The sequence below is a fragment of the Chelmon rostratus genome, chromosome 5 (genome assembly GCF_017976325.1).
Source record: "Chelmon rostratus isolate fCheRos1 chromosome 5, fCheRos1.pri, whole genome shotgun sequence".
Lineage (NCBI taxonomy): Eukaryota > Metazoa > Chordata > Actinopteri > Chaetodontiformes > Chaetodontidae > Chelmon > Chelmon rostratus.
In genome coordinates this window covers 14,103,572-14,116,532 of record NC_055662.1, presented here as the reverse complement: position 1 = coordinate 14,116,532, position 12,961 = coordinate 14,103,572, and the positions used below count along the sequence as shown (strand labels likewise).

Below are 12,961 nucleotides of genomic sequence, written 5' to 3'. Positions count from 1 at the left end.
TTTGTTTTTCTTAACCTTACTGAACTGAGGTGCACCCACAACACTACAACACTTTTTTCCAGTAAGGCTTAGCTTTCTTTATCTCCACCAGACCTCCATGAATGCACCAGCTGCGTTAGAAAAAAACAGGACAAAAAAACAGGACACAGGTGGAGAAATGATTAAACCATGGTTGCATAGACAGCAACTGAAAATCGTCTCCTGGTGTTTCAGTAACTGTCTATCATTACTAAAAGATCTGTGATGCAACTGCAAAGCATTTGTTCCTGTTTTTCATACGTGTGGGGAGATTGCAATTACAATTTTGACAGTATTTGTCTCCCCAAAAGCAGCGATGTGCTGTTTCTCTTATTTACTGCAGAAGTAACAGTGGCCACAGTGTTTGTGGAGGGCCGTTATTGATCCATGTGTCTTTTGTCAAGGTGCTGTATCTGCTGGGGGCGATGTCTCTGTCCATGGCTTTGCAGCTAGATCGTCACGGTCTGTGGAACCTGCTGGGACCCAGCCTGTTTGCTCTGGGCATCATGGCCGTGGCATGGGTAAGTCATATATTTACTGCATAGTAGAGAGGTGCTCGGTGAAAAAGGGATTTATTCCATCATGAGTTCATACTTGAAAACAGTAGCCTCTGTATATAGAAAATTGAAAATGTAATTTGCATATTGATTTTTTATGGTGATATAGCAAAAATGAAGGAATTTAAAAAAGTCAGCCTGTATGCAATGTGCAGTGTGTTCTTGTAAAATCTGGAACAATTGCAGCTTCCAAATCCTGTATTTCAGAGGTTAATTTTTCCCCAAGAAATATTTCTTCTTTCAGTGTGTGGGCAACTGGTCTACAAAGGATTTTTGCACAGGATAAAATATAATTAATTTTAATGCATAATGTGTGTTTGACATTCAAAGCCAAGCTTGTTCAAACATGCAGATGAAATGTGTCGGCACTGTCCGCCTATTGTTCCTCACGCCAGTAAGTGTAAATGGACTTAATCCATCATTTAAGCTTAGAGCTGGATTGTGGGGCTGAAACATGTGCATGGCTAAAAACTGTGGGTTTCTGACCAATGAAGCTATTTTACATTAGCATGGAAGGGGCTTTAAAAGTTTTGCAGCCTGTGGGTATTAGTCATGGGTTGTAGTTCCATTATAAGTCAGCTTGTACTTTCACTGACTCCTCTCCGAGTCATAATGTGCTCCCTGAACTGAGAAGATAAAAAATAATAGTCTTTCAGGCAAGGTTCTTGAAAAAAGCCTTTAACACCAAACCTCTGACATGAGTTTGAAAACAAGGTTTGTGGCTTCCTCGGAGAAAGCTTTGCTTTGAATAAAGTGTGGGAGTTGTAGCTCTGAGAGTTATCTTTCTGTGAGCTGTAGGTTCCTACAGAAACTGTGGAAGATGAAGCATTGTTTAATTCCACTATGTAAACCCTCCAGTTTTAGCACCAAGGGTAGGAGACGGTATATTTTACCGTAGACAAGATCCTTTTCTTCCGAGATCAACAATAGCGCTTCATAATTCATGCGCGGCACTACTGTGTCATTCAGATTCGAGTCTATTCTGAGACTGACATAAAGCCACTGGCTTCCACTATTTGGCTGGCTTTCTTTTGGCGTTGGCACATTTGTCATTCAATTATAGATGGCTTGTTGACATATGTTATAGAATGCAAACATCATGGTCTGCTATACTGTGACCACAGAACGGAAGTATACACCGATTTTGTTCAATGTCAAAATGATGGAAACACAGAGGCATAATCCATGAGCTCCCTGTGGCGATGAACCACACACCAACTGGCCATAATAGCAAACTCAGCGCAGCAAATTTTCCATATTAAATCGCTTGGATCTAATGCTAATGTTGCCGTTTTTAAAGATAAAGTTGGGCTCATGCTTTGATTGTTTGACACTTCATAATTTATCAGCTGCTCAATAGCGTATGTCTACATTTCAGCATTCTCTCCTCGGCACCGCACCTCTGAGTTTGAGCACCGCACATTTTCTACAAGAGCCCTTTCATTTCAACCTGTCATGTTTCTGCAAAGCCTGGCATTCTGAATGTTCCCAGACACAACCGAATTAGATCAGCCAAGCGGAGGGCACAGAGTGCCTGCTGCTTTGCAGGGGTGTCATGAGCAGTAAGAAGAAGGGGAGAAGTTCAAATCTGTCAATGCCAAATATCCCCACTTCTCCATACTAAATGAGGCCCCTGACGTATGTATGCACAAAAAGACCATCCTGATGTGAAATTGTTTTGACCAGAAAAAGGGAATTGGAACAGTAAAAAACACATTTCATGTTTTTCTTCACTTGGCTTCACACAGAATATTAGTCTTTGGCCTAAAATGTACACAGCATAATAACTCAATCAGCACCGTTTCACTGCAAGAGCACATAATTATTCTTGTCATTCATGAACGACTTATGTGCATTTCCCTCGACAATGTAGGGATTCTTTATGGTAATGTTTTGCGGTAATGTAACGCAAGCAGTCAGTGTTTATGAACCAATGACAATAGAGACGGAATACAATAATGAAGCACTCTCTAAACGCTGTTTAGGTGGAAATGAAATGAAATGTCCAAGTCTCTCTGTGCAACACTTACAGCAATTGTGGGCCAGAATGAGCACATTCTCTATGTTAAACAAATAGAGACATCATATCCAGTTACTGCCAGAGGGAACATGAGTATAAATGACAAAACAGCCAAAGCGGTGACTGGCCAATCACCGATGCCCAATTTAAAACATCTATCAGCTGATTATGGTCGTCGTGATGGACTTTATGCTGCAGTGGTTGACGTGAATGCAATTTGTAGACAATAAAACCAATGGAGACTTATGAAGAATCCCACCCCTCTGTTCCTCCAATCAAACTAAACGGCCTGCTGCCCCCTCGCTGAAACCTGATTGGTCTCCATGTTTGAATGACTGCTTCCCGTGTGATCTCCCACTTCAATATCCTGTTTCTACATGACATGTGTTCATTAAATTAGGGAAATGAGAACATTAAACACAGGGCCTTTGAGATCAATTGCAAAAGAAATAAACTGTAAAATGGTTTATTTTATGGGTCCCTCAGATTCCTAATAATTTTGGAGAAAGAAATTGATATGCTAACTGTTATTTCTTAATGTTTTTTGGAGAGGACTGTTTAATTTGGAACTAATTACAAGAACTGAAATTGAAATGACATTAATTGACACATTTTATTTGCAGTTTTTTGCATAGCCAAGACAGCGTTTTAAGCTGGGAGTGTGCTCTTACAGAGATACATACATCTCAGCACATATGGCGAACACCCACTTCTTTGCTCGTTTTAGCAAAGCGCTGGTGACATCACAGCCCCAGTGGCTGGAGCCACTGGCATCGCTATACCTGCCTTTATGCCTGCTTGACTCAGTCATGGGTTAGGGTTTGCTGTCAATCATGTTGTTACACCCTTAGACTAAAACCAAACTTATCAGAAAAATGAGCACTTGAACACACATCAGCACGATCTTTTGAAGAATGAATTGATGTGTACGTAGATTTTTTAGTTTGGCTCATGTCCCATCTGCTAACATGGAGGGGGCGGGGTTTATGACCTATACCACAGCCAGACATCAGGCTGGTCCATTTATATGAATTAATCCAGATTCTTTCATGTGTGTTTCACAGATTACCAGAGTGGCATTTATCCCGTTTCCTGATTTCTTCTGTGTTTTCTTTACGCTATAGTTTGCTTCCTAGTGCGCACATACTTTATACCCCCAATTCTTACAAGTACTTGTATAAAAGAAACACCTGAGCCTGTCTGAACAACACCTGTGTATGTTTGCTTACAAGCATCTTAATGCAGTCATTTCCTGGGATTTCTTCTTCTTATTATAAACTCTCTATTTTTTTTATGTAATCGTCATTTCCTAGCTCAGATAATTTAGTTGGTATTCATTAAGTGGGCCCATTGAACATGTTATCTTACCTGTAACTAAATGACACATCCAAGAAGCCTCCTGAGAAACAAGTTAGATATCCACACCACTCAAAGAATGCCTTGAAAAAACCCAGAGACCAGCTGAACACCCCTCGCCTCACCCTTCTCTACTGAGGCCATGTAAAAATGCAAGGTGCTCTAGAGCCAGTGTTTGATTTGTCCATTCTGGGCTACGGTAGAAACACAGTGGTGAAACATGGCAGCCTCTATGGTAGAGGATCCGCTCTCACTGTAGATGTAACAAATTTATTGGATTACATATCTGCCAGTAGATCCCCTTGAATCCTACACACTGAACCTTTAATCTACAGTTTGCACTTTGCTGGTTTGTACTTCATAGAAAATAGGTCCAAATGGTTGAAAACGTTGTGTTATGTGTCTGTTGGCCTGTCAGACGGTGCGCACCATCCGTCGGCGGCGTTGCTACCCGCCCACCTGGAAGCGCTGGGTGTTCTTCCTCTTCCCTGGCACCATGATCGCCACGTCTGCCGTGGCCCTCTACGCCTTCGTGGAGACCGAGGAGAACTACTTCTACATCCACAGCATCTGGCACATGCTGATCGCAGGGAGCGTGGGCTTCCTCCTGCCGCCTCGCGCCAAGCCCGACGCCAAGGTGACCCCGCTGAAGCGTAGGCGGGGCTGCGGCTATCAGCTGTGCGTTAACGAGCACGAGGAGCTGGGTCTGGTGGACCCGGCCATCATCTCCATCAACAGCATCTGTACCAGCTGATAAACTCCCCACTCCTTTTACCTTAGAGACACTCCATTGCCTTCTTTTACTTGGGAAATTCACACACGGGAAATTAAGCCACAGAACTTGAAAAAGCAATGTAAATACTTTAATGCAGATGTGACACATTGGATTTCTTTTTGGTTGTTATTGTCATGGTAATTACTATCAATACAACTGTAATTATTATTATCTATAGTTAAAGTTGTTCTGATGAATTGTGGGTGTACAGTGACACACAGTTATTTGTGAATATGTATTTAAAGTCAAAGCTGAAACACTGCTGCTATCTGACGATGACTGTAAAACTGCTTCTGTTGGTTATTTATTGGTGGTCTTGTAAACAGGCCCGTTATTTTACTGTTGGGGCACAGACCGGGGGACGACGTGGGGGGACGTTTATCAAGGGCACGGCTTTTCTGAAATTCTTTTGGAATATATCTTTTGCACTGAGACACAAAAATGTTATTCTGTACATTTTTATAACAATATAAACTACAGTGGGCATCACAAATGTAAAACCTAGTTGTCATGTGGAATGTTAGACTGTCTTTTGCAATTGCAATGTATCGCTTTTACACGAATGTGCTGATTGTTCTTGATGGGAACAATTCCAAAGTCCAGCTGCCTGTTGAAAGAGAAGAGGGGAGGCAGGATTATTTCAGAGACCTCAAACCAAGACCTCACCTCCCTGTTCTTTTCTGACAGGACCTGTGTGACACCACATTCATAAACAATAAATGTTTTCTTTCTTTGCCTCAGTATTACTTCTGCTTGCGAAGCTTTTAAGTGTAGCGCAACTGGTGAACCTCCCACGACAAGACATCATATTGCAATTCCTGCCCTAATGGAAGCCGCTGGTACTCAGACAGTGAGATGAGACGCTGTCAACAGCTTCCTCCCAGGAATAGAGCAAGAGATAAATAATTCTCCTACAGAGCAGCAGTATGGCAGCTTCAGAGCGCACTGTCGATATGCAGCCTCTCTCTTATATAAGGAAAGTGGGAGTTTTATGACTCTTTGCTTTATGCCTTATTAGGCGTGATCCATCAGCAGCTCCTCAGTATTTATCATCTTGCGCTGTGAGCTCGCCCAGTCGCATCAAATTATTTCAGAAAAGAAAGATGAAAGAATTCATTCATTTCTTGCAAGTGAACATATTGTACCCAAGTTGTAAACACACTAATAAACTAGATAAAGAGTCAACGGCAATGCCAGCAGCTCTCTGAGGCTTTACTTCAACTAAATGCTAACATTGACAGTGCACGTTGATGATGCTAGCATGTTGACACGGGTTTGGACAGAGCGCCAAAGCTTCAGGACGTTAGCGGCAGGTCCTGAGTCTATGCACTCACAGATGAGCACAGATTCTGATATGAGCAGATACTGGACCCATTTTTCACAAGACACACATCTTCAGAGCATTCTGACACTAAAACGGCTTTTTTCAGTCAAACAAATCAGGAGAAAATTAACTTTGTTCTGTCTCAGCAACACGCTCATGAGATCTGGAGATCTGGAGCGAGCACATTAAGATAGCAGATTAAAAAAAAAACAAGCATCAAAATAAGGCACAGACATTGAATTCGTACTGTATTTAGTGTTCTGTTGCTTTGACATGGCCCAGCAATAGTGATTCTGTACCATTTCTTAGCATTGGTGCAGCTTGCAATGCATGATCGTTTGTTATAGAGCATCTTTGGTCTTCATCATCTTAGTCTGAGGTGTTGGCATGTTACTAGCACTAAACACAAAGCACAGTTGGGGTTTACGGGATAGTCATTAGTTTTGCTGACATTTTGGTGACAGATGAAAGGTCAGGGGATCAAAGTGATCACAATTCATCCTCTGAGGCGGACAGCTGTCCAGATGTTTTAATAAAAAACAAAAAATAACCAAACCATGGCTGGTGAGGCTGGAAAAGTCAAAGGATCGAGAGTCGGGAAAGCAGGAAACGTGGATATTTGTACCAAATTTTGTCCTTATCAACTGAGCAGATGTTGAGATATTTACAGGAGTGAAAACTATGACTGCTTGTGACACCAGAGGAAAAGCTGTAAGCGTCATCATCTGGGGACCTTTCTGTAGCAGACAGATATGAAAGTGGTATCTTCTTCTCTCACTCTCAGCAAGAAAGTGTATGAGTGTTTTTTCCAAAATGTGAAATTATTCCTTTAAGGATATTTAAATAAACATACGGAACTAAAAAAAAAAGATGTTTTTTTAGTGTAGATTTACTAAGTGATTAAGAAGTTTCTAGTGATGCAAAATAAACCCAATGACCTATAATCTTTTTTTTTTCTTTTTTCTTTTCAAAGCATTTATATACACAGCAAGATAGAGGAGACAAAAAACAATTCCTCAGTTTTACCAGAGCTGCAACTGCTGCAGCTAATTATGCATCAATTCTTTACTTGCGGTGTTTCTGTTGAGCTTTGAAAATGTGATAGAATCAGGTCACTGGAGGACATTTAAAGACCTTACAATCACTTTTCTTCTCTATTCTCTGTCTTTGTCTAAAAGGGAAAAAAGCAATAGTACACACACGTACAAAAAAGATGTCTATCAAGTGGCAATATGAGTAATACACTAGAATTGCTTCATGCTTTTATCTAAAATTTGTTGAATCATAGTGATATTTATATCCTTTATAGCCTCATCATTTTTTTATTTTTACTGTATATTAAAGCATATATATTAAACTGCACAAACCACAACTCACACAACCTATATGTTAAAAAAAAAATCCTTGTTGCTCTCTCCATCTCATTAAAAAGAAAACGTTTTTTGTGCAAGCTTATGAAATGCAAGCTATTTTAAGGAGCACTTTTCTAAAAGCATTCAGTTGATAGTGAAAGGAGAAATAAATCAAAATGCAAAATGAAAACACTGGTTGAATCAACACAAAACTTTGTAAAACTGTATATATTTCAGGGCATTTCTCAGTCACTTCTAAGCCACTTCAATGAAAAGCCAAGTAATGGAAATTCATGTAATAAGAGACTCAATATTCCAAGTGCAGAGTGCACCCCTTGGCGGGAATAAAAGGCCTGTGACTGTACTAAATGAGACAAATTAGACCAAAATGACAAGGTCTTAGATATTGAAATTTCAAACACTGGATATCCCTGTACTTCCACCACACATGAAATCAAAGCAAGTACCTTCTTTGTATTCATGGATTCTTGGCTAACATATCTAACAGGATTATTACTCTGACACACCATAACCTACAGCACTGGAGCAATTTCAGCTTGGCTTATTTGCATGGCTGTTTTTCCTTGGGTAAATCCTGCAGTATGAGTGCAGAGCTACTGGGCTGAAATACGATGAGCCACAGGACGTCCAAATATGACTTTTGCTGGTTTTTATTTTATTTGACTCTTGCAACCTTAAATTCTCATGTCAATATATTGTTGGTCCTTAATGTTTGTTTAAACAACTCTTTTTGCTTAAAGTGCCTAAAGCCCTTCCAGCAGCTTGGTGAGGCTGTTCTTGTGCACAGTACGGCTGAGGCTGACAAGAATGTCATTAGTTTAGCAGGTATGTGATCCTAAACCAACAGGACAATCTAAAATATTGATTTGATGATGGTGCTAAAGGGAAAGTGAGGGGATCGCCACAGAGACCGCCTCAGGAGATCATCCTGAGGGGCACATGGTAGTCCATCCAATAATTTTGATTTCACCCTGCTGTTGATGCTGGAGGAAGAGGCAGGGAATTCTTAAAGTCAGGAGGATTCATCCTCTGGGAAACATGAATATCTGTACAAATTTTCACGGTAGTAACTTCAATATTTGTTCCAAAGCGGTAGATTGACAGACCGACAGAGTGATACACCGACGTTACCATCCATAGAGCCTCGTCTTGGGACAGAAACGTTTCAAATACTGTACCCTAAACAGAGAGAATTGTTCTCAACTGTGGTCCATGTTGTATATTTTTTTGAATCTTTAAGGACACCTGTTTGCATCTCAATATAGATGATAATGTGCAGCAATCCAAAATCAGGCACTCAAATTAACAATATCCCTTAATGGAGAACACTTTGCTCGAAGTAACACATTCATAACATGTCAAACACCTGTAAAACAGCTACAGTACACATCACATTCACGTGCTTCACATCACATGCACGTGAAGGCTCACCTTAAGGGTATGTCAGCTTTCAGCGTTACAAGTTCGTACAAGCTGTTTTCTGCAGAAAGGTGGGAAACAGGTGTGTGTGTAATGCACAGACATACTGTGTGATGTCAAACGTTCATTATAAAAAACAAGTCATAGCAATTAGCATCAGAAAAAGACATGAGCTTCACGACAAGAGATGCCTGTTATTAAACTGCAGTGAGCAGACAACATGATACCACATGAAAACAGGACTTTGAATTCTAAAGAACTGAAGCACAATTACAAAGCAGTCACACAAGTCATATTCGTTTGAATACCAATTTGCGGTAAGTTTATTTTTACGTTTTTTAAGTTTTTAAGTTTATAAGTTTATTATTACAGAAGTCAAAAAAATCAACAAAAGATGGAAAACGGAGCTACAAAGAGGAACAACAGAGGCACCTTAAATTGTAGGTGTATCAGACAAAATGAAACTACTGAATGCTGCAGAGGGAACACACTTAAAATGATGCCAGCTTATTCCAAACGTGTCCAAAACTGCCTCCTTCCTCCATTTAGAATTAAATTTCCATCTCAGTGTCAACAAAACTGCACATCATAAGCGTCCCAAAGCTGTGGCCTATAGCAGAAAAGTCTGTGCACCACCTGTGTCCAAGGTCAACACACATAGATGCATAATGTGGTCTAAAGAGCAGAGACGCTGAAGGGCTGATGGGGAACGAGTGAGTCATCGTTCAGCCTCTCTTCATCCAGAGTGGTTTGAATTTGAAGAAAGCCAAAGGATGCATTTAACCTACAATGTCTGTTGCCCACCATTAAACATGTTGGTCACTCTGTAATGGTTTGGGCATTCATCTGGTGAGAGTCACAGGTCCAACGTTTGTTCTGCATGATAGCAACCAGGAAATATGAGGCCATTTAATAGGACCAGATGCACTCTAGGGTGAAACCACTGGTCCATAATGATTCTCGGTTAGTTCAGGTTCAGCCAAATAACAATCAATTGTATTTTGGACGGGCCACTTTAATTACAGGAAATAAATATAGTTGTTTATTTCCCATTTTTCTCTCTTATTTCGCATTTTTCATTCCATTTTTCACGGCGAGGTCAAAGCTTCTCCGACTGCGTTGCAACACAAACATCAGGGGGCAAAACATTTGGCTTTTCCCTGCATCTTCATCATGCTATCACTCACTTAAATCGAGCCTGAAACAGTTACAAGCCTCATTTGCCTCGCGAGCCAGACATTCTGCATAAAGCTGTGACTTAAATATAAATGAGAGATTAGTGAATGTTCATGAGGGATATTAGAAGTTAGGGAAGAGAGCAAAACCAGCAATGAAGTTATTACAGCTGCTGTGGCTCTATCAGTTAGAGGAGGCAGAGAAGCCGTTCTTTAAAACAGCGCAGAGACTGCAGGAAAAGTGGAGACTCTTGAGTTTTATCTCAGCTACTGAAGTCAGGGCTGCAGGTTAAATACTGTACTGGGGAACAAACCCTGTAGCGAACATTCAAAGCAGTCAAAGGGAAGAGGAAGAAGTCAACTGAGGTTGTCTGAATGTTGTCAGTGGGCTGGGTGTTGACGTCCAGAACAGAAAATGCATATGCATTTCAACAGGAGATTGTTTCAATAGTTTCCTAGTTCACCTGTCTAGTTATCCCTATGGCAGCTAGTTAACTCTGTACAACTGATCACACACCGGCTCACAATGTGCAGCTGATCAATATCCCGTATAGAAAGCCCCAGGCCAGATCCTGTTGTTCCTGCTGTCTCTCAGGACTCCTTGTTGCTACTGTATTACATTTTGTTTGCTATTTACTTGCTGTAGTGAGTTTTTTACTTGTAAGTTACTCGCTTTTTTTTTATTTTTTAGCCATGATAGCAGGTTCAGGCGAAGGCAACCCTGCAAACGAAAAACACGTCTCCAGCCCTAAAGGTCAGACGTCACTTGGTAGGGTTCCCATTATGTGACAGGGATGTTGTTTCGGAAGGTTCAAAGAAAGTCCCAACGATGATAGAGGGACATCTGGGAAAAGTCCTTCAAAAAACGTCCCAAGGTCCTCTGAGCTTCTACTACACGTCATTTTGTTCTCATTATGTTATGGGGATGTTATACAACGTTCAGAGAACTAACTGGCGCTGCTGTGCCTAAGTGCAGCTTCTCAGAGCTGTTAGCATGGCTGTAGACTCTTAGTCTGTGAATGTGCAGATCAAAAAATATCAAAAACATAACTATTTAATGAGAAATACACACACAAAAAAAAATGAAATAAAGATAAAGGCCCATCTGCAAACCACTAAATGCTGCCATTCTTATTCAGCTGGAATTGTTAACCACGTTACATATTTGGTGCTGATATTAATAATTCAAATGGCCTGTGGTTTTTGTTTATTAGATCTGGAAGTAGAGCGACTGCACATATAAGACCAGGCTGCAATTACTTCACATATTGCTACATTACATTACACAGGAAAACATACTATGTTCCATAAAACTACAGAAGACAAGTGCTTTTTAAGACCTATCTCTTTGGATTTTTTCCCTACATAATCCCAGATAAGGTTGGTACGCTGGATTTAGAACTAGCCTGTGAGCCTCAAGTACTGAAAAGCCAAATGAGATCAATGGAGCGCTCGTCAGAGTTTGTGCGCTCATCCATTACATTCACACATAACAGGAACCATGGTCTAATTATGGAGTCTTTTTTGACACGTGTGCATGCTGAACGCTGATTATCCAACCTGCGCGTCCCACGAGCACTTTGTTCCTGTTACCCCGAGATAAAAGTGAAAGTTTTATTCCAAGATCTTTGCTGTCAACTCATAGATCATCATGTATGAGGAGGTATCATGAGTTCTTTATAGAACAGTGTGGTTCTGACTTGTCTGAATCTTTCACATACTGATCATTCAGTGTCACACGAAATTTAAGCTAAGGAGGGTTTTAAAGTGAGTCCGAAATAGAGAGGTATAGAGGGGGGAAACTGTCAAAACAGGGCCGATCTGAATAAGTAGCTTCACATCTCAGACTTGGCTGCTCTCTGCTCCTCCTCCGGATTCCTGTCAGCACATACTGGACCCAAACACATCAAGCAGACAGCCTGGCAGTCTGATGGGACCTGAAAGGTCATGCTAGATTTCAGATGCTGTGTAGAGAGGGATCGGCTGAGTGTTGGAGCTCGGAGATTTAATAAGGTCTGTCGTGGGTATATACAGTGTGTAGCCCCACACAGACATCTGTCATACAGGGTGAGATGATGAGTAGCTTTTGATACAGTGAACAGCCTTGGGGTTTGTGGAGTGCTAATGATGCTCGCAGTTTAAGATGTACTGATGTTGCAACTTCAAAATTAAGGGCCCTTGTCCTTTTAGCTTAGTTTCAGACTTGACTGCTGCTGATCAGAGGGACGGGGGCTTTAATTATCACTCCTCAATGTCAACACTCTGTTGTGAGCACTGAGATGCCAAATCTTTCAGCGTGTTGTCAAGTTTGCCACAGTTTCATGCAAGTTAACAACTAAAAATGCAGTGAGGACCTTCAAAAAATCAGTATTAATCATTCTTTAGAAATTGTGTTTGCATAAAACCTCATGTCTCTTAAAACTGACACAAACTTGGATGATTTGCAGTAGTGGAAAAGGTCTTTTATTTAAAGCAGCTATAACTGATATCTTAATATAACATGTCAAATGACAATGTGCTCCTTCGGCTTTATGGAGATTTATAACAAGTTTCAACTTAATGTTTAGCTGAAGGGCCCACAGTTTTACTGCTTTGGTTCACTCTCATGTCCTCATAAAGTTGTTTACAGCTGCAGAGGGCAGCTAAAAAGAACAGCTCCGACTATCTTGTGAACATAGTGGAGTATTTAGCAATTAAAGAGATACATATTTCTCTCAGGAGATCGTAGAGACCAAAAACAGAGCTAAACGAGAGTGAATATTGGACTTCAATGACTCCAAGGGAATGATACTTCATCATAATCAACTGTTTGCTAACAAGTTCACCATATCAACTTAAAAACTGATGACAAGTACATGTTGTGTTCACATCTTGTTTCCACTGCCCCAAAGCAGTTATTGCAGGTTTAAGTAAAAGTTGTATTTGTGGATCATAATTACTGATG

At 40.6% G+C, this 12,961-nt stretch overlaps 1 protein-coding gene across 1 annotated transcript in view; it reads left to right on the top strand.

The window, feature by feature from the left end:
- tmem8b (transmembrane protein 8B) overlaps nucleotides 1-4,705 on the top strand; it is a 34,944-nt gene extending 30,239 nt beyond the window's left edge. The window contains exons 12-13 of the mRNA XM_041936408.1: nucleotides 423-539; nucleotides 4,370-4,705. Coding sequence (XP_041792342.1) covers nucleotides 423-539; nucleotides 4,370-4,705 — 453 coding nt within the window. The remainder of the gene's footprint in view (nucleotides 1-422; nucleotides 540-4,369) is intronic.
- The last annotated feature ends 8,256 nt before the right edge of the window (nucleotides 4,706-12,961 follow it).